We start from the raw sequence: 24,595 nt of genomic DNA on the forward strand, positions 1-24,595 counted from the left end.
TACTGGGAGGAGCCAGCCAACTCCCTGTCACACACCAGCCCTGCAGAGGAAAACAGAGAAGAGAGGGGTGAGACAGGAAATAGCACACAAAAGCACACAACAAAAATACAACTAAACAGAATCATAACAGTACCCCCCCTTCAACGGACGCCTCCTGGCGTCCTACCAGGCCTGTCCGGGTACCTCTCATAAAAGTCCCTAAGGAGAGCAGGGTCCAAAATCAGGGAGCGGGAGACCCATTGACGCTCCTCTAGTCCGTACCCCTCCCAATCCACCAAGTACTGGAACCCCCGGCCTCGCCTTCGTACATCCAACAACCGCTGGACGGTGAAAGCAGGATGATTGTCAATACTCCGGGGGGGAGGAGGGGGCTCGGCCGGAGGGCTCAGAGGACTGGAGGAAACTGGTTTGAGAAGTGAGACATGAAATGATGGGTGGACATTCAAGGCAGCAGGCAGCTTGAGCCTAACCACAGCGGGGTTAATAATCCGTTCAATGACAAACGGGCCAATGTACCTGGGTGCCAGTTTGCGGGAGTCAGTCTGGAGTGGCAGATCACGGGAGGACAGCCAGACCTTCTGACCGGGCTGGTAGCCCGGGGCTGGAGTGCGATGGCGGTCTGCAAGCCTCTGGTTGCGAGCAGCAGTGCGAACGAGAGCTGCCCGAGCTTCATGCCAGACTCTGCGGGCCCGCTGAAGATGCCCCTGTACTGAGGGGACTGCCACATCCCTCTCCTGGGCGGGGAAGAGAGGGGGTTGGAACCCAACAGAAGCCATGAATGGAGACATTCCTGTGGCGGAGCAAACCAGGGAGTTGTGGGCATATTCAACCCAAGGCAGGTGGGAGGCCCAGGAGACTGGATGGTGAGAAGAGACACAGCGAAGGGCTGCCTCCAGGTCCTGATTCGCACGCTCAGTCTGGCCGTTGGTCTGCGGGTGGTAACCTGATGACAGACTGGCCGACGCCCCCAATGCCTGGCAAAAGGCTTTCCAGACTCGAGAGGCAAATTGCGGACCCCTGTCAGAAACAATGTTCAGAGGAATGCCATGCAATCTAAAAACATGCTGGGTGATTAGTGTAGCAGTCTCCAGAGCAGAAGGTAACTTAGGTAGGGGAACGAAGTGTACGGCCTTGGAAAAGCGGTCAACAATCGTCAGGATAACTGTATTTCCTTCCGATGGGGGAAGACCCGTCACGAAGTCCATGGCGATGTGAGACCAAGGCCGATGAGGAATGGGAAGAGGGCGGAGAAGACCAGCAGGGGCGCGGTGGGATGCCTTACTGCGGGCGCAGATGGAGCAGGCGGCGACATACTTCTTGGCGTCAGAGGACATGGAGGGCCACCAGAAGCGTTGTTGGATGAGGCCTAGAGTCCGAAGTGCTCCTGGATGGCAAGCTATCTTAGAATCATGTCCCAACTGGAGCACTGAAGATCTGGCGTGCGGTGGAACGAACAGCCGACCCGGTGGACAACCCTCAGGAGCTGGATGGTCCTCTTGTGCCTCCAGGACCACCTTCTCAACCTCCCACCTGGCTACTCCCACCACACAGGAGGATGGAAGAATGGTTCCTGCGGATGGCTCCTCAACCGGAGGAGCGAACTGACGTGACAGGGCATCTGCCTTGATGTTCCGTGAGCCTGGCCGATAGGTGAGGGTGAAGCTGAACCGGCCCAGAAAAAGTGCCCATCGAGCCTGGCGAGAGTTGAGCCTGCGAGCAGAACGGAGATAAGCTAAGTTTCTGTGGTCCGTCCATACCACAAACGGATGAGTTGTGCCTTCAAGCCAGTGCCTCCATTCCTGCAGGGCTAAGACTACTGCCAGAAGCTCCCGATTTCCCACATCATAGTTTCTTTCTGCCGGGGAGAGCCGGCGGGAAAAGAAGGCGCAGGGATGCAACTTCTGGTCGGAGGCTGAGCGCTGGGAGAGGACTGCCCCTACACCAGTGTCGGAGGCATCCACTTCGACCACGAAAGGGGCTGAAGAATCAGGGTGAGATAACACAGGAGCAGAGGAAAACAAACACTTCAACATAGCAAAAGCAGCCTCAGCTTCAGATGACCACACAAAGGGAACATTAACTGTGAGTGCTTGGTGAGTGGGGCGGCTGCTCGACTATAGTCACGAATAAACCTGCGGTAAAAGTTGGCAAAACCAAGAAACCTTTGGAGTTGCTTTCTCGTTGTAGGAGTGGGCCATTCGGCCACTGCCATGACTTTGGCAGGGTCGGCTCTGACCTGTCCCTTCTCCACCACAAAACCCAGGAATGAAACAGAGGAAACATGAAAGGCACACTTCTCAGCCTTAACATAAAGTCTGTTCTCCAGGAGTCTCTGCAGCACCAACCTCATGTGTTGGACATGTTCTTGGGGGTCACGAGAGAAAATGAGGATATCATCAAGATACACAAAGACAAATCTGTTAAGCATATCACGAAGGACATCGTTAATGAGTGTCTGAAACACAGCAGGGGCGTTAGTTAACCCAAAAGGCATAACTAAATATTCAAAATGTCCCAGGGGCGTCTTAAACGCAGTCTTCCACTCGTCTCCCTCCCTTATCCTAACTAGGTGGTAGGCATTTCGGAGGTCCAACTTAGAGAAGATGGTGGCTTGATGGAGGAAACCAAAAGCTGAGTCTATGAGCGGAAGAGGATACTTATTCTTTACAGTAATGTCATTCAAGCCCCTGAAATCAATACATGGGCGTAGAGTCTTATCCTTCTTGTCAACAAAAAAAAACCCTGCCCCCAATGGAGAGCGAGAAGGGCGAATGAGACCAGTAGCAACAGAGTCAGTGATATAAGTCTCCATGGCCTCCCTCTCCGGCTTGGAGATATTATAAAGTCTGCTCGAAGGCAAGGGAGCACCGGGGAGCAAGTCAATGCCACAGTCATAAGGTTGATGAGGTGGTAGAGACAGGGCACGATCCTTGCTGAAAACCTCCTGGAGGTCATGATACTCAGAGGGAACTGACGTGAGGTCAACAGGTCTGGGGGGGGAACAGGTTTTGAAGTAACAGTGGTGGGTATGGCAGAGTGTAAACAGTGAGTGGCAGAACAAACTCCAATTGACGATGGATAAGGTGGCCCAGTCTATGTGTGGGTTGTGGAGTTTAAGCCAGGGGAGACCTAACACCAGCGGAGAAAGGGGTGAGGGAATGAGATACAGGGAAATGGTCTCGTGATGATTACCTGAGAGTAACAATGACACTGGGGCAGTACGGTGAGTTACACGGGCAAGAAGCCTACCATCAAGGGAAAAAATGTTCTTGGGCTCGGGAAGGAGTTCTGAGGGGAGATTAGACTGGAAAACCAGGTCAGAGTCAATACAATTTTCATCAGCCCTTGAATCAACTAAGACTTGGAGAGGAAGGGAAACTTGAGAACTAGAAACCGTACCCTTTAACTGGAGACGATTAGCGTGGGAAGGGGAGACAGAAGTATGGCTCACCAGCGCCCCTCCCCCGGCTGCTGAGCCTGCTCTTTTGGCCGAGCGGAACAGTTGGCTCGAATGTGGCCAGCCTGACCACAGTATATGCAGAGCCTCTGGAGGAAACGGCGTTCCCGTTCAGCAGGTGAAAGCCTCATTCTCCCCAGCTGCATAGGCTCCTCTGGGCTTAGGGATGAGGAGACGGTGGGTGGGTCCCGGTAGGAGAAAGGCTCCAGGCGTTGTTGAGGAGGTGCAGACTGTCCAGGCGGACATGGTGACTTGGGTTGGGAAAAGGGGAGAGGGAATCTCTGCCTGTCTGTTCTCTCCCTACGCCTCTCACGGAGGCGATTATCTAAGCGAATGGCCAAAGAAATTAACTCCTCAAGGGACGAAGTCTCATCTCGAGCAGCTAGCTCGTTCTTTAACTCCTCGTTTAATCCACGGGAAAAAACTATCTGTAGAGCCGTCTCATCCCACCCGCTCTCTGCTGCGAGAATGCGGAAATCAATTGAGTAAGTGGAGACTGACTCAGAACCCTGGCGTAAAGAAAGGAGCCGATTACCGGCCTCCTTACCCTGAAGCGGGTGGTCAAAAACTCGATACATCTCGGTCTCAAACACAGGAAAGGAGTTATAGATAGCTGGGTTACTCTTGGCTATGGCTACCGCCCATGCAGCTGCTTTACCCGATAACAAACTCATAACGAAAGCTACTCTAGTTCTGTCAGAGGAGTAAGTTAAAGGCTGCTGATCAAAAACTATGGAGCACTGGTGAAGAAACTGACTGCATGTCCCTGAATCACCTGAATACCTCACAGGGGTGGGGATGAATGGTTCACGGGGTTGGCCGGGATGAATGACTGGAATCTCAGGAGCTGGAGGCGGTGGCGCAGGAACTGGAGCCGTCAGAGTGTTGAGCTGGGTGAAAGACTGGTCCAAGTGGCCGCTGAGTTGAGTGAAACCGGTATTAAGGTTGTGGAGGGATTCCATGATACTTTGTAGGGCTTGTTCGTGCTGCCCCACACGAGCTCCCTGTGTCGAAATAGCTTGCTTCAATCTCTCAGTCTCTGCGGGGTCCATGCTTTGGCCAGATAATTCTGTTACGGCCTATAGGATTTTGGACCCCAAAGCAAAAGACTGGAGAGAGATGGTCGATAAACAAAAAGCTTTATTCAAGCAGAGAACAAAAAAATACGGCAGTGGAGTCAGGAAGTTGGCTGGCTAAAATCCAAACAATAATCCAAACAACGAGGAGAGCAGCGAGACACACCGGAGGGTCGAAACACAGAGGAATTATCTGGCAGGGAAGTGGCATGAGGACCGGGCTTTTATATCTACAGGTAAAGAGGTGAGTGGAAACAGGTGTGCCTCGTCTGCTACTGGGAGGAGCCAGCCAACTCCCTGTCACACACCAGCCCTGCAGAGGAAAACAGAGAAGAGAGGGGTGAGACAGGAAATAGCACACAACAGCACACAACTAAACAGAATCATAACACACTCCAGCCGAATGTGATGTTCCATGGCTGAAAAAAATGTTGTCTCCCCATTGTACTTTCCAGAACTTTGTATCTGCCTCTGCAGAATGAGTTTCTTGCAGAAAAACACAATTTGCCTTTTGTTCCTTACAAAAAAGAAAAATTGCCTTACGTTTCACATTGTTTTTTAGCCCCCTAGCATTTAAGGATATGAACGATAACATTGAAAGAGCAAAGATAGAAACCTTAAAGAAAATGCGCAAAGGAATGCTATATCGATGCGCAGGAGTGAGTAACGTAGCCCTTAACAAACATATTTAGTGCAATAGCTCACAACATTTTGAATATAACCTGAGACATGTCCAATCCTAAAAAAATAAAAATAAACACTCAAACTGAAAACTTCAGCATACCTACTGAGGACCGAAAACCTGCTCCCTGTCCCTCCAGTTAATTACTGCGGTGTTTTTCACGTTATTCCGGGTCCACTCTTTTGTTGTCAATCAGCGCGAAGCCTTCCTTCAGAAAAGCTCTCTTCCCCTTTCTCCTGGCTTCTTGAACCAGAGCTCAAAGCTTGGAGCGAGCCTCTCGGTCCTCCTTGGAGAAATCCTCTTTGAAACGAATGTGCATCTCGCTGCAGACTCTCGCATCTTTGGACTTTTTCCAGATCTCGTCACGAACATTCCTCATCCCGAACTGAATGATGATTGACCTCGGTGTGTTGTTGGAAGTAGCTGCATTACCCTTCATACCCAGCCGATGGACAGTGTCTACTGAGTCACGCAGCTTTTCCACAGACAGCGGAACAACTCTTGTGAGTATCCCGATCACAGCTTCTCTTGTGTTTTCTCCTTCTTTTTCAGGCAGACCATTCATCCTCAGATTCCACCTCCGTTTGTAGCGGGCTTGCTCCTCGCCAGACTTACGTAGTAAAGTGTTATCTTTCAGAAGATCATCAAACTTTTTCTGAAGAGCAGAAATGTCTTTCTTATTTTCTTTAGCTGCTTCAGTGTTTGCTTCAATGCGTTTTTCAAACTTTTTTAACAGCTCTGTCTGTTCATCCATTTTTCCGGATAAGACTTGTATTGCCTGGAGAATGGTGCTGCTGCTATCCTCTGCCATTTGTGTTTCGCCACGAACCTTTGATTTCTTTGGATTCGGTCCTTTAGTTGGTGTGTGGTCCCAATTTATTTTGTGTCCCTTAGAGTTGTCCGCTTCCATGTCCTCAATATCCGAGTCGTCACACGCCTCATGGAGAACTTTTAAGTTGTAATCATGGTCGGTCATGCTAGCAGGCACTTTATGTCAAAAGTGTTGGTAACTGAATAGTTAAAGTAAATTGTGATTATTTAAGCTTCTATAATAACTTAAAGTGTATCATGAATAAGCTATTGCCTGTCAGTTTTGCAGTCAAGGACTCAAATCTAAACTTTGTTTACGAGCCTGCAACGTTGCTGCTTCTCACTCAGCCATCATTATATATCCTCTTCTATCTATATGGCGCTGGGCAGAGCTATTTAATAGAAGAGTTACGACACCGGAAGTCCAAAAACGGTTATCGTCACGTGGTTCATGTAGACGAGGGATCGTTCCCCGGAAATTCATGGCGGGCAATGTGAATGCATTGATAACAGGAGATAGAACTACGATTTTTGGTAATTATTAGTGAATAAAGGTTTTGATTTGCAATATTTATACAACAAATCGATATGTGTATGTATTTACATCAATATGTTTTCAAAAATAAAATCGAATTTGCTAATATTAAGTGATAATATTAGGATTAGTGTGAACAACTAGTTTACATGTTACTAACAGTGCCTTGGTTAAAGAGCCTGTTGCTGTTTATTTATAGCAGGGGTGGGGAACCTTTTTCCTCTCAAGGGCCATTTCAATTTTTACAATATCCCGAGAGGGCCGTACAAATGATTGACCTCTGCTTAAAAAAACTAAAATCACAGCCCATTCATTTCATTCTGTGCAAAGAAAAAGCAACCTCTTAATCCAGATATCTCACCATGACTCGCGTATGCATGCACGTGCAGGGTGTGGCGTGCTCCCCTGGGAAGATTTTTTTTAAATGTTGAAGTTAAAAGCATCAATCTGGTGCACTTTGAGAGCAACATTAGGAGATCTATGGACACATCTCTCAACACCCAAACACAACTGTAAGCAGATTTTCTTTTAATTTATGGATATTTGACAAATCACTCCCCTTTCAAACTGTATTCTTCTTTATTAATAACTGTCATATAGTATTTTATACCTGTTTACTTTATTCTCTTATTTTTTTTATAACTATAATGATCATATAAAGATGTGCCTTTACCTCACTGGTTGTAGACAAAGCTTCTTATATTCGTTAGCATAGCTAGCTAACCAGATGCTAATGATAACAACACTGTTATTGACTGTCTGATCAGAATGACAGATGAGCAGATCGCAACTGGGCTTTCAGCTAAAGACACAGACACGCAGAAACTGCGGCATGTGTATGGACTTATCGGTACTGCAATTTCTGAAGTGCTGGAGTGGCGTTCTGGTGCTCTCCGTCAGAACTGCACCCCTGTCAGTCGAGACATATACCACGTGATGACACGTTAGGCTCGTGTTGTGTTCAAGGACCCTGACTTTGGCCAGGAAAAACAGGCACTCGCTTGTTTAATTTTTTTGCGGTCTAGATTTCTTTCATTTTTTTATTTTTTGCGTGTGTTTATAAATGACATCGAGGGCCGTACCAAATTGTCTCGCGGGCCGTATACGGCCCGGAGGCCGGAGGTTCCCCACCCCTGATTTATAGCTTTGAATTCTTTCAAACCAATATTATCTTCTTAAACTTGTATGGTAGTCAGGAGGATCACTATCTAATGTTTATTGATACATTTAGAGGGAGGGGATCTAAAGTAATGCTTTAAAATTCAGATTGGATTCATTTCTACCATTTTCTTAAATTCATGGTAGTTTCAGTAATCCCCTGGTAATTGAGGACACAAGTTATCTAAATGACTAATGTCGTCTTTATGGCTTTCAGAAAGGACAGGAGACCGACAGGATATGATGATGATGATGATGATGATGATGATGATGATGATGATGATGATGATGATGATGATGATGATGATGATGATGATGATGATGATGATGATGATGATGATGATGTTAAATGTGTTGCTTTAGGAACATCCATTGCAAATACATGGAATTCAATAAACATAGAAGAGCATATCATGCAGTTTGTCGGTGCCTTTTCCTCCGTGTTGTCCTGGTTTGCTGTGCTGCCTCCTAGTCGCCACCATGGTTTGCTGTGCTGCCTCCTAGTCGCCACCATGGTTTGATGTGCTGCCTGGGGATGCTCAAATCGCTCAGAGAAAGGAGTACGAATGTACGGCTTCCCCACTGACACAGAGCGGAGGAAAAAATGGCTGGCTCAAGTCAGCAGGAGCAATTTCACGACCAACAGCAACAAAATATGTGATTTATATACAAACACTGCATTTGCACTTTTTCACAAAACGAAAACCACACCATTGGGAGAGCTTAATGTTTTGTTTAATACAAAAAAACAGGGAAAGGCTTGAAAAACACTGAGAGTTGAGACTCAGGGTGCAGGGTGAGGGTCTCAGTGCAGGTATTCAGGCTCCATTGAACCCCCCTCTGGTTCTTGTGCTGAGAGAGGGAGCAACAGACAGGAGAAAGGGTTATACACACCTATATAGCACACCTATTGCCTTGGGGAGATAACGTGTTTACTTATATAAAACAGTAGTATTAAACGTACCTTGTGTTTTCACTCTCACTTAAGTCCCTCTCCCTTTGCCATCAATCCAGAATCAGCTGGGCTGCAACATTATACATAATCACAAGGACACAATATGGCTCTGCTAAAAACACTCACTCTTACACGCACCAAAGTTATATTTATCTAATATTTAACTCCCTCCACCCCCGCATACAATCCCGTTTAGAAGCCCCTCTTCTCTAATGTTGGACGAAATGACATAGAGAGAACGGAATTTACAATTAAAAGGCTGTTCAACGTGTGTTGCTAACTTGCTTCGGTATGCTAGCTTAATCTGTTATCTGTAAACGTTCCCTAAATCTACTAATTTAGGGATAATCCACTGACATCCTTTAATACACATGTTCATTTGAATCAGATGGACTGATAATATCCGCAATATAAATCTTTAAACTTCTTTTTACCTTTAAAAGTCCGTCACGAACGGTGTATTATGCTGCAACTCCACAGCTCTGCCAGCCTTGGAGCTAACTTCCGGGGAACGATTGAGAGGCTCCACGATCCGCCATTGCTGTAAAAAAGTGGTCCATTGGAGTGAACGGAGATGTCGTAACTCTTCTATTAAATGGCTCTGGACCTGGGGTAGCAACGCAGTGTAGGCGGGGCGATCAGCTTTTTGGCGGGCTTTTTGAGAGGGGTCTGCCTGCAGACCTCCACTCTCAGGACAGTTCCGCTGCAGACCTCCACTCTCAGGACACCACCACTGTCAGTACAGGAAGTGCACGCTAAGAATTCCAAAATAAAATTACCACTATCAGGACAGTGCCACTTTCCAAACAGGAAATGAACGCAAATACAAAATAAAATCGGATCGTGACACTTATTATCTATATATATATATCTATATCTATATAGATATATATATATTTATTTATATATATAAATACGACATCTTGTATTTTAGTTACACCCGCTAGACAACAGTGGAAGGTTCGAGAAACAACCGCGTTTGCCGGGTGCACCGCGGCGGAGGTGGGGAGGTTCCAGCTGGGAACCTCCACCCCGCTGCGGGACCCGTGGGACCCCTGGACGGTGCGTCTTGGTCACGCTTCATATCGGCCGGCGCGGAGGCCCTCCGACAGTGGGTCGCGTTTGCCATTCGATCAGTGAGAGGAGAAAAATGCAACAACAATTGTCAAAATCCGTTAATATATGGATGAGTGTGGGGGGGGGGGACACTGGACACAGGCCGTGGGGGGACACCCGAGACCGGGAAATGTCCCCGGTAGAAACCGGGTGAAATAGCCAAAATAATAATAAAACCGGGGAAAAGTGAAAAAAAGTGTCCGAAAATAGGCACTCGTGAGGAGGGCAGAGTCCCCTGTCAACTCCCGTCAACATTCCTCCATGGTGTCATTTGAGTGAAAAACTTTTACGAGAACCAGGCTGGGGGGGGTCAAAAGGGCTTGACCAAGGCCGACCCAAAGTGCACGGTGGGCGGACTCATCACCTCCGTGATGAGTCTCCATTGTGATTTGAAAACTTCCATCAAACGAGTCCTTCGGTGGGCGGGGAAAAAACGCGTCAGAATCGTCACTTCCTGTACTGACAGTGGAGGTGTCCTGAGAGTGGAGGTCTGCACCGGAACTGTCCTGAGAGTGGAGGTCTGCAAGCAGGCTCCCATGGGCTTTTTGGGTGGAGCGACGCTCAGTAAAACTGCAGTGGCGTCATCTTCAATGCGACACATTGGTTAAGGACGCTTAAACGGGGCTACCCGCTGCAGTGGAAATGCGCCATTAGGGTCTTCGGCTGGGGTCCGTTCTGGATTCAATGACGATGTGGACGGAACACTGCCATCACCCGTTGTTCGGGAATGTTCCTCCTCACAAGTCCCAATGTAATCATCTAGAACAGCAAAATGACTTGTAAATTCCACAAACTACTGCAGCACAATACTAAATAGCAACAACAACTATAGAAAAGAAAAACTGAACGTAAACAATGGCACATATGGTGTTAGCAAACAATAGACTAGCTATGTAGCTATGTAGCTCTTCGGGGCTCCATAAAAGCATGGGTTGTCGAACATTAATGTAAGGATAAAATAGACTTCTTTGTTAGAAGTGAGCGTACCTTGCAGGGACTCCAGTAAAGCCGTTGCAGAGTCCAGGCCTCCCTCCCTCCCAACGTTGGCCGGTCTATGGCCGTAAATCTGGTCCAACAAGTCGAACCACTTCCATTGTTTGCGACCCACACCACTCGTGTTATTGTTGTCCTTTATTATGCGATATTCACTCTTCATCTTTTTAAGTTTTTCCCTACACTGCAGGAAAGTCCTCGAAAATCCGCGTTCGGACATCTGTGCAGAGACATCCTGGAACACTTTTACATTTCTTGTTGTTCCGTCGAGCTCCCGCTGGATTTTATCATCCCCAATGAGATGAAGGAACGTCGTCACCTCCTCGGTCGACCACAGTGTGCTTTTCTTAAAAATCGTAGCCATTTTTGTAGCTCCTCCGTTTACAAAATGCTGTTTATAAAAATGCTGCAAGCTTGCTTCTAGATCTATATGCGACGCTAGGGATGAACTCGCGCGCGATCTTGTGACGATTCTCTCTGACGATTCTCTCTGACCAATCAGCAGTCGAGTGTTGACGTCACAGCCCTGGCCTGGTCTGATAAATAGAACCACGATTTTATGGGGCCGGAAAAAGACGGAAAAAGTACCCGCTAGCCGGTACTAGGCTATATGGAAATGCCACCAAAAACTGGCCTGGCCGCTTGAGGACGGTTAAGGACGCTTAAACGGGGCTACCCGCTGCAGTGGAAATGCGCCATTACAGTGTCACATACTGTATGCAGAAGTATTATTTTAAGCAATACATTAAGTTTGACGAAACACTCAAATGTAATTAAAGTCAGATCGTGTTTTAGACGGGGCAGTGATATCATAAAACTGTTCATGTGCGCATTCAGACACTTTTTCTTTTACCAGCTGTATTCACCTTGCAGGTGCAGCTATGTGGCTTGTATCCTGGATTATATGTTTAAATCATGGATGTTTAAAGTTCATATTTGTCTAATGTTAGTTTACTTTTCATTAATGAAGTATGACGATGCTAAATGTTGCTAACCACGCCCCTTTCACGTGAACGCGCTCTCAGCTGGAGAGAGAAACCCTGGCTTGATTTACCGAGTTGATAACCAGCGTCGTATGACCGTTTAGCGAGAGCGCGTTTGTTAGGGTTAGTTAAGATATCATAACTCAAACGTATCCAGGGTCTGTTGAACTGGCTTCGTAGTACAGGGCACAGTTGGCTGCATAGCAGCGCTAATGTCAAAGACACAAACATTATATATTATATTTTTCTTGCATGCAGTGACACAAATATTTGGGAAGGCTTAGCCTTCCCTAGCCTGCAGTACCCGCCGCCCCTGGTTACAGGGCTTTTATTGCCATTTTTTGGGTCAAGGGCCCTCCGTTTAAACAAGCATTTGTAGAGTAACTTTGCACGTAATCACCAATGAGAGTCGTATTTCATATGCTTTGATAAAAAGAGAGTATAAAATCCAAAAATGTACTTGAGCTCACGTCAGGTAAACTTGTAATCTTAGTTACAAGTCCTTGCATAAAGGTGTGCAGACTGATACCTTCCACCAGACAGAGGGTGAATACATGTATTTTCAGGCAGATGGTATCTGAAAAGAAAAGGTCAACATGAGCCGTGTAGGGTATAAATACAGTGTATACAAATACAGTGTTTACTTTTGAAAATACAAACCTATACTTACTTAAATGTAGTGATGTAGTGCCTGTTGACCGGCTCTAGTAGAAACCAAAAATGCAAGTCAATCAATCAATCAATCAATCAATCAATCAATCAATCAATCAATCAATCAATCAATCAATCAATCAATGTTTATTTATATAGCTCAATATCACAAATGTTACATTTGTCTCAGTGGTCTTCACAGTGTGTACAAGTATGTACCTGACTACCTGTATGCTGTATAAACACAATATCGCCTTTAAGTGAGAGAGTATTATCAGCCGAATGTATCAAAAGTATCACAAGTAAAAGTTTGTTCTGCAGTAAAATGTCATATTGTTTTATGGCACATGCTTATAAATGCTGGTTCATCAATGTGTTACTGGCATTTTACTGTAGTAAATTATTTCTATATTTGGTTTCCCATTTGATTAGAGAGGAATTCCAACATAGCAGACTCCAGCAGGAGGTGCACTGAGACTGGAAAAAACGAGTATTTTTAACCATTACAAATGGTTTAACACTTTTTATAACATCCCCTGACTTCCCTCTTTATCTCTTGACTAAATATATAAATAAAAAAACAGAAATCATGCATTGCAATATGTTTCCTGGTTTGTATTGTGCTTGTGAATAAATGAGATTTTAACTGGTTAAGCCTCAATTAAACCTGCAAAAATAAAACAATTGTTTAGAACACAAATGCATATTCTGTTGGAAAAAAAACAGTTTATTACTGCATTTATTTAGAATATGTTTACAGACTGTACTAACAGGAACAGCTGACCGTTTAAAAACATTTTGATATGAAGTATAACTTTACTGAATGTCAACCATTCACTTATCTTTATTATGGTTGTGTCTGCCCTCTGTGGGTGAAAAGTGGCATCAGACAGGAAAAGGTGGAGCCTGTTTTTTGTGCCTGAGCTTCATGCAGAGGCAGCCTCAAGAAGCCATGGCAGAAACAAGCCTTGGTAAGACTATTTAAGAGACACACTTAAAACAATATAGCTAAACTTGAGATAAATAACAGTATATCAGATATTCAATCAGCTGCTCTCATTTGCTGGACAGATGACTCAGAGTTCATATCTGCAGCCATGTGACAGTGTTGCTGTTGTTGTACTATAATGAAGCAGAGTACAGATAACTATTTATTGCAGATAATTAACTGCACTGACACAAGGGTGGAGGTAATGAAATGGTCCGTTTGAAATGTTTGGTGTTCTTTCGTAGTTCAGAAAGTGTTCCTGGTTTTAAGTTTCAGCGTGGAGCCATTTCAGTGGTTTCACTTTCGTCTTAAAGTGACAGGATCCTCTACTACTTAGTACTGACTATATCTACCGCAATATAAAATAACTTAATTTCAAGTAAAACTCCTGCATTTAATAGTTAGTTAATAAAAGTAATCTATTATGTTAATATACATAGAGTAAAAATACTCCTAATTTAGAATGGCAAATGTGTACTGTATTGCTATTGGATTATTGCAGATGCTTTAAAAACATAGGACATTCGACAAGACAACATGTTTTACAATTTGATCATCATTCTTTATTGATAAATAAAAGTAACTATACGAGCTGTCGGAAAAGGGTTTGGAAAAAGTGCAATATTTACATTCAAAATTAATTAATGTTATTTAATTTAACAATATGATAATTGCAAAAACTAAAGATTGATTAATAGATTTTTTTTTAAAGAAGAAAATCGAAAAATACTGTAAATTGTGCTCAAAAAACTCTGAAACCTACATTTTCCATAATGCAGTTCCACTAAACTGAACTTCATGTGTACAATTGTTGTTGGCATTGAAGTAAATGTACTTAATTCATTTCAACCTTGTAAAGAAATTGTTATATATCATATCTTTGTTTCTTTTCCTATAGGTGCTTTTGGTGCAGTGCAGACGATCCTACAAAGTGCAGCAGCAGGATTTGCTTTTGGAGAAGCTGCATTATTCGCAGTAGAGCCCTCACTGACTGAAGATGGCGTCCTGCTGTCTGCTGCAACTCTGGCTGCTGGACGAGCCGGATCCACTGGGGTCGGCGTGGTGACAGCGTGCCTCGTGTTCACCTCACTGCTCATTTCTCTGGGAAGTGGTTTCCTCCTTGCTGCCATGGTGATGGAGCTGTTGAATAAAGTTGGAGCGAGGTTGCCTTGGTTAGAGGAGGCCACGACGGGAGCCTCTGTTGTGCTTGGTGCTGTCACTACTGGAGTGTTAGCAGGCATCCTTCCTCCATGGATCTGCATCGCCGCCCAAGGCATTCTGGTCCTTGTAGTCTACTCATACTCCAATATCAACGAAATGAGCACAGCTCTGTTGATCATCTTCACCACACTCTACCTCAGTGTCCTGTACGGAAGAATGGGAGTCATGGTTGGACTCTTCGTCATGGGATTGACCATCTCCGTGCTTTGTGCCCTTCGAAAGGCTTTGACGGAGAGAATGACCCAAAAACCAAAATCTAAAAGCGGGTGCAAACTCCTGGAGAGGATATTCTTCTACTCTGTTTTTGTGGGTATACTGGGATTTTCGGTTGGTTTAGGGGCAGGTGGAGCAGGAGAAGGGTCTGAAGCGGAGGTGGTTTTGATGCTGCAGTCGGTCCTCTGGGTTGCGTATCTGTCTGCAGGCCTGCTCGGAGCTGGTCTGGGAACAGTGGCCACGGTTGGGCTGGGGCCAGAGGTGGCTGGAAAGGTTGCTTTGGGAGCTGCCATAATATCATCTGTTTCTCTTAGAGCCATACTGCATTCAAGTTCTTCTCTAGGGTCCCGGAGCAGCATGGGGGGAACATTAGGAGCAGCTACAGCTGCAGGGGTGTCACTCGGAGCTGCAAGCGTTGCAGCAAAACAGGCGTTTGGGTCTAAAAACACAACGTTAGCAGCTCTAGGGTCAGTTGTTGTTGGTGCACTTCTATCAACGCTCGGCCTAGCAGTGAATTCGACACCCCTAACAATATCAGAACTTTTACAAATCACCCTAGTTGCAGTAGGGGCGTTTGTCCTGGGTGCACCAAAGAGCCCATTCAACACTCAGGTGAATCTACAAAGGGGCCTTCTCACGGGGCCAGAGCTAATTAAAGGAATCGGCATGGAGACGGTCACCGCAGCAGCAGCACCTATCGGAGCCGGGGCACTGGGGGCTGCAGCGCTGGCTACCGCAGCTCTGGGGAGGCTGGGGACTCTGGGAGTTTTTGTGGCTATACTGTTGGCTTTGGGAAGTGCCCTCAGTGGCATGATAGGAAAATCACCGCAAACAACCAACACACACACAGACTGATAGAAGCGCTCAGATCTGTGGCCAAACACTAAGAGTGCATGTGTGTCCATATGCATGTTCTTGCATTATTGCATATTCAAACTGACGTAAAATATGAATACCAAATTAAATGTGAGCTTATTTACTCTTTTAAATGAAAAGCAAATTCGCATACCTGACAATTGTGTCATAAAGATGTATAATTGAGTGTTAAAAAAAAATAAGAATACATTTTATCCAAGCATGTGTTTGTGTATTTATTTGAATATGAAAATCTTGGAAGATTGTGTCTGCACTTGAGTGTTAATGAAAATGTAGATTTCAAAATACTGTGTTGGCATACAGAACTTTTCATTTCAATTTAATTTTTGTATTTTTTTTTAACATAATACCGTAAAAAGTAAATGTGTTGGTGTATTTGTTGGTACTTAGAAAATTCATTTTTTCAAAGAGTGGATGTATAATCCTTCTTCCTTCCACACCAGCTTTGCCACACTTCCTAAGACATGATTGCAATCTGGTAGTCACTTTGGCTTCATCTTAGCAACAGTAACAGAGGACTTGGTGTTTAGAAAAAGGAGGGGGAGGGTGGGAGGAGAGAGAAACGAAGAATAACATCAGAAAACTGAATAGCATCTTGAAGTACAGTCTGTTGTGCAGATCGTACCGGAGTAAGGAGAAATATGGATCCGTACATCAGAATAAGATGCCCTTTTGCCTATATATACTTATAATGCCCTCTCTGAAAAGATTATATGTTGCTGGCAAATGGATATCCACCTGTGGCTCAGGGTTTTGTTGGTCTACCATGGCAGCACACAGGACTCCAGCAGCAAGGAAGAAGAAGTGTTTCCACTGAAGCAGCCTGGGGAGGAGCAGCATCTTCATAACTGTAATGTAAAGTAGCCTACTTTAAAGGAAGTTATTGACACCATATCATTAAGAAGGTGAGCACGTGTTGATGCCTAAAACTCCCTGGGATGTTATGATTGTTAGCACTAAAATGCTTTTCATTACCATGGATTAATTTTTGCATACAAAAAGTTTCACGATGTCATTACTTGTGATACTTTTCCATGGATGTTGGCATTGATAAACAGTATTACTTGAGGAACCATCAGGATAGTCTTTACTAAACCAACATGTCTTTGAACCGGATCCCCACGACAGACAGCGAGCAGTCTGTGGAGTATTCCGTGCAGGGTCCCAGTGACACGGGTCACGGTGGGTCTCAGACCCGTGAAGTGACCGTGCTCCAGTCGAGATGCTGCCGCTGCCTGCCGCGCGCGGCGCGCCTTGCGTTTGCTCCAGAGTCACTGGAGAGAATTTACCAGAACTACTTCCGCAGACAGAGACAAGAAAACCTGCTCGTGCTGGCGTTGTTTGCCGCTCTTTTCAACAGCTTCATCATCATCATGTGCGCGGTGGTGTACACTCAGGACAAACTGGCCATGGTGGTGGTCGCCGCGGTGGGGCTGTCTGCGGACGCGGGGCTGTACGCGCTGTGCCGGCTGCAGAAGCTTCCCGCGTCACCGGTGGCGCGCGGAGCAGTGCCGTACATTCTGTGGCTGATGATAAACGTGCACGTTTTGTGTTACATGTGTCTGAACTATGAGCGTTTCCCCCAAGGAAGTGACTCTGTGGGCTGGCATGCCTTTTTCACTTTCTCCAGCTTTCTGACCCTTCCGCTGGACCTGGGGCCGCTGCTCCGTCTCACGGCCCTCTCCTCTGGGATACACACCCTGGTGCTGGGGGTGACTGTGGCTCAGAAGTCCGAGGATGACCTGCAGGGGCCCATGCTGGTTAGACAGGTAAATATGGTCCCCTGTAAAGTGATAAATGACAAAGCACCTGAAACCAAAAAAATGAAAAGAAGCCCAAAATGGTCATACAGGACATGAGGCACTGAAGATTCGATGCTTTCAGGGTATTGCATGATCCTTAATTCATGGCCAAATTTGGCCCATTAACAATTTGTATTCACATCATAAAAAATAATTGTAAACACAATGGTAATTTCTTTAAGTATTTTTATGTAAATAATGTCATTTTGCAATAGTTCCACCTTAAGCAAGTTGAGTATTCTTGATTTACTTGCACTATAGCCAGAATAGTCTCAATGGTATATATTTGAAAGTTATATATTTCTGTAGAGAATTTACACTGACTATATTTACATTTATTTCAATTTTCAGCTATATTTTATTATCGGATAAAAATAGGCCTACATTGCAGAAAATTGTCTTTCTTCGATGAAACAGTTCAATACATCTGTTAGAAGCAAGAAATACATGTTCTGAATCCAGCTGATTATTCTTAAAACTAAGTGATTCCCATATTCAATTCAATATATGAGAACTACAAACAACAATACACATTGACAGAATGAGGAAACTTACCATCAGTAAACAAACAAACATCCTGTCTTCAGCTCCTAGCCAACATGATGCTGTACCTGTGCTCAGCCTCGGTGGGTGTGTTGTCGTACTACATGGCGGACAGGAAGTACAGGACAGCATTTTTGGAGGCCCGTCAGTCACTACAGGTCAAAGTCACACTGGAGGAGGAGAGCACCCAGCAGGTAAACGTGGCACACACAAATACACAATTACAGGTAGACTTTGCCTAATGAGATAATCCATTTCCTAATTTGGACACACACATACACATTATACACAAACACACCGGTGAGGAAGGACACGCTGTTCTGCCTAATTATAATGTGTTGTGCTGAGCTCGAGGATAAATGGGTGATTAGACAGACTTGTTTTCACCAGCGCAGCCACCGCGAGGGACCGAGCACAATATGGACGGATTAAGCTCTGTGCCAACAAAACCTAAATTGTTGAAGGATACACTTAGATTTAGGAATTTGTTTTGTATTTTAATAGCTCTTCCTTTCCCCTTATGTGAACTTATCTATGTCTATCAGTTTGTCTTTCTCTATGGTTCCTTTTGCAGCTGACAGCTTTCTCCATAATGGTTTGATTTTGGTCCAATTGTTTATAAATTATCTAGTATTTAGGCTTTAATTTGTCTTTCAGAAATGAGGGGTTGGAATGTAAAGGGAAGACACACGTATACAAGATTAAATACATGGTAAAAGAAGCAATTCTACTGTGTATAAATAATATGTTCAGTAAAATGCATGCGTTCAAAATGTAACATAAGTAAAAGTGCAAAGGTTAAGCATCAAACTGAACTTAAAGTATACAGGAAGTGTACCTATATTGCACAAGGGCTCATTTGCAGTTATATTTATTATAATTATTGAAGCATTAAAGCCTGCATCCCTTTATTGTTGAAGGTATTTAACTTGGAACTTGTTTTCTTTACTTTATATACTGCCAGATAGCTTATGAATTCCACCAAGGGATTAATAAAGTTTATCTTAACCTATAATAACACATGAAAGTGATTTATGATTATATTTTTGAATTATTAATCTGAATCTGAATCCTCAAAGTTGTCCTAAGAAATATAAAGTATACATACTTTTTACTTTTTCTCTGCAATCATGTTCTCAATAAACTCACAATGATACAGTATTCCTAATACATTAGTTTGATTTATTACAGCCAAATACTATACCATGTTTTTACTCCAACCTTAATCTAATTCATTAAATTACTCTGTTTAATCACATCTCACATTTATTGCTGTGATGTGACCATTTCTGGGAATAAGAGAGCAAGGTAAGGGTACGAGAGTTGTTCTAAGAGTAGCGTTGAAAAGATGAGGAATAATAGTATCGTAACAGTATGTGGAAGACAAAAAGAGAATGAATAAAATTCCCCAAGTGTCTTTTCATTGGGGAGCTTAATAGAAGACAGACAGACCCAACCAAGAGGAACACATTGGCAGGATCTCGTGAGAATCCCTTCTCTACCTCAGTCATGCTATGCACACAAATGCAAAAACATACACATGGGACAATCTTTGTGTCAGTACTGAACCTGACAAGGCTCACTGTTCATCCTGTGTTGTCTCCATATAGGAGGAACTATTACTGTCCATCCTGCCCAAACACATTGCAGACGAGATGCTGCAGGGCATGAAGAACCAGGCCAGTGAGCTCGGGGGCCAGCAGCAGCAGCAGTTCAACACCATGTACATGTACCGCCATGAAAACGTCAGGTTGGGACCACACATTTGTGTTGCAGTGTATTGATGGTATTTGTTACGGGAAGGTTTCTGAATGTTACACCTCTTCCCTCATGTTCCAGTATCCTGTTTGCTGACATAGTTGGCTTCACCCAGCTGTCCTCCACCTGCAGCGCCCAGGAGCTCGTGAAGCTGCTCAATGAACTGTTTGCCCTCTTCGACCAACTGGCAGAAGTGAGTCAGGTTTACTGTATCCTCTCCTTTTTTCTTTCCTAGATTTGACAATATATTGTTTGGTATATTCTTAATAGAAGTACTGGTTATGTTTTATATAGCTGATATATCCTTTTCCATGGTTTTAAAGATATAATTCTATTTTTTCTTGATTTGTATCTGTTATTATGACACAAGGAGGGAATAGACACGTGCATACACATAATAACAATACCACTAATTAAAACAAAATAAAACCTAGAAGAAAGGCAAGGCAAGTTTATTTATATAGTTTATTTATATAGCACCGTTCAACACAAGGCAATTCAAAGTCCATCCATCCATCTTCTCCCGCTTATCCGTGGTCGGGGCCAGCGAAGAGATATAATCCCTCCACCTGGTCCTAGGTCTACCCCTTGGTCTCTTCCCAGCTGGACGTGCCTGGAACACCTCCCTAGGGAGGCGCCCAGGTGGCATCCTAACTAGGTGCCCGAACCACCTCAACTGGCTTCTTTCGACGCGAAGGAGGAGCGGTTCAACTCCGAGTCCCTCCCTGATGACCGAACTTCTCACCTTATCTCTAAGGGAGACACCAGCCACCCGGCGGAGGAAACCCATCTCGGCCGCTTGTATCCGGGATCTCGTTCTTTCGGTCATGACCCATCCTTCATGACCATAGGTGAGGGTAGGAACGAAAATGGCCCGGTAGACAGAGAGCTTTGCCTTCTGACTCAGCTCCCTTTTCGTCACAACGGTGCGGTAAAGCGACTGCAGTACCGCTCCCGCTGCTCCGATTCTCCGGCCCATCTCACGCTCCATTGTTCCCTCACTCGAGAACAAGACCCCGAGATACTTGAACTCCTTCACTTGGGGTAAGGACTCATTCCCTACTTGGAGTGGACAGTCCATCGGTTTCCTGCTGAGAACCATGGCCTCAGATTTGGAGGTGCTGATCCTCATCCCAGCCGCTTCACACTCGGTTGCGAACCGATCCAGTGAGTGCTGAAGGTCGCAGACCGATGAAGCCATTAGAACCACATCATCTGCAAAAAGCAGTGGTGCAATCCTTAGTCCACCGAACTGCAGACCCCCTCCCCCACGACTACGCCTCGAAATCCGATCCATGTATATTACGAACAGGATTGGTGACAAAGCGCAGCCCTGGCGGAGGCCAACCCTCACCGGAAATGGGTCCGACTTACTGCCGAGGACCCGGACACAGCTCTCGCTTTGGGAGTACAGAGATTGGATGGCCCTGAGTAGAGACCCCCTCACCCCATACTCCCGCAGCACATCCCACAGTAACTCCCTGGGAACCCGGTCATACGCCTTCTCCAAGTCTACAAAACACATGTAGACCGGATAAGCGTACTCCCAGGCCCCCTCCAGGATCCTTGCGAGAGTAAAAAGCTGATCCGTCGTTCCACGACCAGGACGGAATCCGCATTGTTCCTCCTCAATCTGAGGTTCGACAATCGGCCTGACCCTCCTTTTGAGTACCTTGGAGTAAACTTTCCCGGGGAGGCTGAGTAGTGTGATGCCTCTGTAATTGGCACACACCCTCTGATCGCCCTTTTTAAAAAGGGGAACCACCACCCCGGTCTGCCACTCCTTCGGTACTGTTTCCGACTTCCACGCAACGTTGATGAGACGTGTCAACCATGACAGTCCCTCAACACCCAGAGCCTTCAGCATTTCCGGGCGGATCTCATCCACCCCCGGGGCTTTGCCATTGCGGAGTTGTTTGACGACCTCAGTGACCTCCCACCAGGAGATTGGTGTTGATCCCCCGTCATACTCCAGCTCTGCCTCTAACATAGAGGGCGGAGTTGTCGGGTTCAGGAGTTCCTCAAAGTGTTCCTTCCAACGCCCTAACACTCCATCCGTTGAGGTCAACAACGTCCCATCCTTACTGTACACAGCTTGGATGGTCCCCTGCTTCCCCCTCCTGAGGTGTCGGACAGTTTTCCAGAACAACTTTGGTGCCGCCCGAAAGTCCTTCTCCATGTCTTCTCCGGACTTCTCCCACACCCGCTGCTTTGCCTCGGCCACGGATGAGGCTGCTGCCCTTTGGGCCTGTCGGTACCTTGCAACTGCCTCGGGAGTCCCCTGGGATAACAAATCCCTGAAGGCAATTCAAAGTGCTTTGCAAAAATCAAAGACATTAAGAGCATTAAGAAACATATTATAAAATGGCATTTAAAAACACTCATTTAAAAGCAAAGTAAATAAAACATGAATAACAAAGGTACATGAATAACAGTTGCAGTGCAGTGTGAGATACACCTTAAGAACAGTCTACAGTTCTCCCAAAAAGAAGTGGATGAACTAAAAGAGACTTGTAAGGAGCTGAAGAAGAAGAGCCAAGAAGCACGCACAGACATTAGTACTGTGCGTGAATCTGTTATGACAATGAGTGGAAAATCAGACTATCTAGAGGGCCAATCGAAACGCAAAAACTTAATTATTGATGGAATCCCAGAGTCTCCAGGGGAGAGTTGGGAGGAATCGGAGTACAAGGTCCGGGAGCTGCTCAGAACAGAACTACAGATGGATGAGGAGAGGATCGAGGTGGAAAGGGCACATCGAATGGGAAACGGCAGGGGCGCAGACAAGCCTAGGCAGATTGTTGTGAAGTTTCTGCGTTTCAAGGACAAGACGGCTGTGATGGGGAGACGAAACAGGTTGAAAGGAACGAACATCTTCCTCAACGAGGATTATCCTGAAGCGGTACGCCAGAAGAGAAAGGAACTCATCCCTGCCATGAAGGCCGAAAGGAGCAAAGGGAACATTGCTTACATTAGGTACGACAGACTAATTGTTCATCCTCCGCAAACCCCCACCCATCCCCCGATCCCCCCCTCCCAAAGGGCTGAGAGAACGGATTCACGCCACTCATCTCAGAGGACTGAGAAAAGGGACTAAAGAGACAGAAGGGGTTCGTAGCTTGGTGCATGCATATACACACGCACACACAAGGGATGCCCACATACACACGCACAAACATGCACTTTAGCATCAGAACTGTAATGGACATTGTGCTTAATTTTCTGTTAGTCTATCTCTATTTATGTCAGTGAATGCTAAACTACCTAAGAAAGGGCTAAAGATCGCTCACTTGAATATCAGTTCAGTGTGTTCAGGATATGTTGATATCAAATAATATTCATATTTTGGCCATCTCTGAAACTCACTTAGATGACTCGTTTGAGGACGGTGCAATATCAATACAGGGGTACAATTTGTACAGAAAGGATAGAAACTGCAATGGGGGAGGAGTGGCTTGTTATGTACAAAGTCACATTCCTGTGAAGTATAGGGGGGATTTGATGTTAAGTGAGGTAGAGATGGTATGGCTGCAGGTTCACCTGCCCCATTTAAAACCTATGTTGCTGGGATGTTGCTATAGACCACCAAGCTCTGATAGTAATTATCTAGATAAATTGTGTGAAATGATTGAGAAGGCATGTGATGAAAACAGGGAGATATATTTATTGGGTGACGTGAATATTGACTTTCTGTCATCAGACTGTTCATTGAAAAACAAATTGATGACGGTAACAAGTGCATGTAACCTAGATCAGATGATCAATCAACCAACCAGGGTAATTACCAATAGCTCTGGAGTAACATCATCCAAATGCATTGATCACATATACACAAACGCAAGTGAACTGTGCTCAAAAGCGGTATCAGTACCAATTGGCTTCAGCGATCATAACCTTGTAGCAATATGTAGGAAAGCCAAAGTCCCAAAAGCAGGAGCGAAAATAGTGCTGAAGAGATCATATAAAGGGTGTTGCTGTGATTCATATGTGGAGGATGTTAAAGGAGTATGTTGGTCTAATGTTTTTAAAGAGAGTGACACAAATGCGGCACTGGATGTTTTCATGAAATTGTTGTTACCAGTGATGGATAAACATGCACCTGTTAAGAAGTTACCATGGCACCATGGATTGACGAGGAGCTAAAAAAATGTATGGCTGATAGAGACAGAACAAAAAGGGCAGCAATGAATTCCGGCAATCATTCTGAGTGGCAGTTATATTGCAAAATAAGAAATAATGTGACAAAACTGAACAGAAAGAAGAAGAAAATGTATTATGAGATTAAGATAAATGATATAAAGCATGATGGAAAAAAGCTCTGGGGTACCTTGAATACCATCATGGGTAGGAAAAACAACTCAACACCATCCTTTATAGAATCAGAGGGGGCATACATCACTAGACCACTAGATATTGCCAATTATTTTAATAGCTATTTCATTGATAAAGTGGAGAAGCTAAGGCAGGGAATGCCAAAATCTAGCTGCGAGTCGTCCTATGTTAATATTAGAGAACGTATTATGAAAAATAAAAATTGCACCTTTGAGCTGGGTAAAGTTAGGACAGAAGAGGTGGAAAAGTTATTGTTGGCAATCAATAATGATAAACCACCAGGTATTGATAACTTAGATGGTCAGCTATTAAAGAATGTAGCCAAGTTCATTGCTGCACCCATCTGTCATATTTTTAACATGAGTCTGGAAGGTACATGCCCGCAAATCTGGAAAGTAGCTAAAGTTATTCCACTCCCTAAAAATGCAAAGAATGCCTTCACTGGC

General features: G+C 44.9%; 2 protein-coding genes and 1 long non-coding RNA gene across 3 annotated transcripts in view; 2 read left to right on the forward strand and 1 right to left on the reverse strand.

Annotated features, from left to right (window-relative positions):
- Positions 1–8,436: 8,436 nt before the first annotated feature.
- LOC139433157 (uncharacterized) lies at positions 8,437–8,801 on the reverse strand. Its single transcript, XR_011642730.1, has 2 exons — positions 8,683–8,801; positions 8,437–8,570 (listed from the first exon to the last, which is right to left on the reverse strand). It is a non-coding gene; the product is annotated as an uncharacterized lncRNA (long non-coding RNA).
- Positions 8,802–13,315: 4,514 nt separating this feature from the next.
- LOC117439915 (uncharacterized) lies at positions 13,316–15,913 on the forward strand. The gene is made up of 2 exons (XM_034076057.1): positions 13,316–13,387; positions 14,303–15,913. Exons 1-2 carry the CDS (start codon positions 13,345–13,347, stop codon positions 15,691–15,693), a joined length of 1,434 nt encoding a protein of 477 aa, XP_033931948.1. The 5' UTR covers positions 13,316–13,344; the 3' UTR covers positions 15,694–15,913.
- A 646-nt stretch (positions 15,914–16,559) lies between these two features.
- The window catches only part of adcy3b (adenylate cyclase 3b), a 30,185-nt gene continuing 22,149 nt past the window's right edge, over positions 16,560–24,595 (forward strand). Inside the window, exons 1-4 of the mRNA XM_034076243.1 lie at positions 16,560–17,483; positions 18,104–18,253; positions 19,670–19,809; positions 19,899–20,010. Coding sequence (XP_033932134.1) covers positions 16,815–17,483; positions 18,104–18,253; positions 19,670–19,809; positions 19,899–20,010 — 1,071 coding nt within the window. The 5' untranslated portion in view covers positions 16,560–16,814. The remainder of the gene's footprint in view (positions 17,484–18,103; positions 18,254–19,669; positions 19,810–19,898; positions 20,011–24,595) is intronic.

The sequence above is a fragment of the Pseudochaenichthys georgianus genome, chromosome 24 (genome assembly GCF_902827115.2).
Source record: "Pseudochaenichthys georgianus chromosome 24, fPseGeo1.2, whole genome shotgun sequence".
NCBI lineage: Eukaryota > Metazoa > Chordata > Actinopteri > Perciformes > Channichthyidae > Pseudochaenichthys > Pseudochaenichthys georgianus.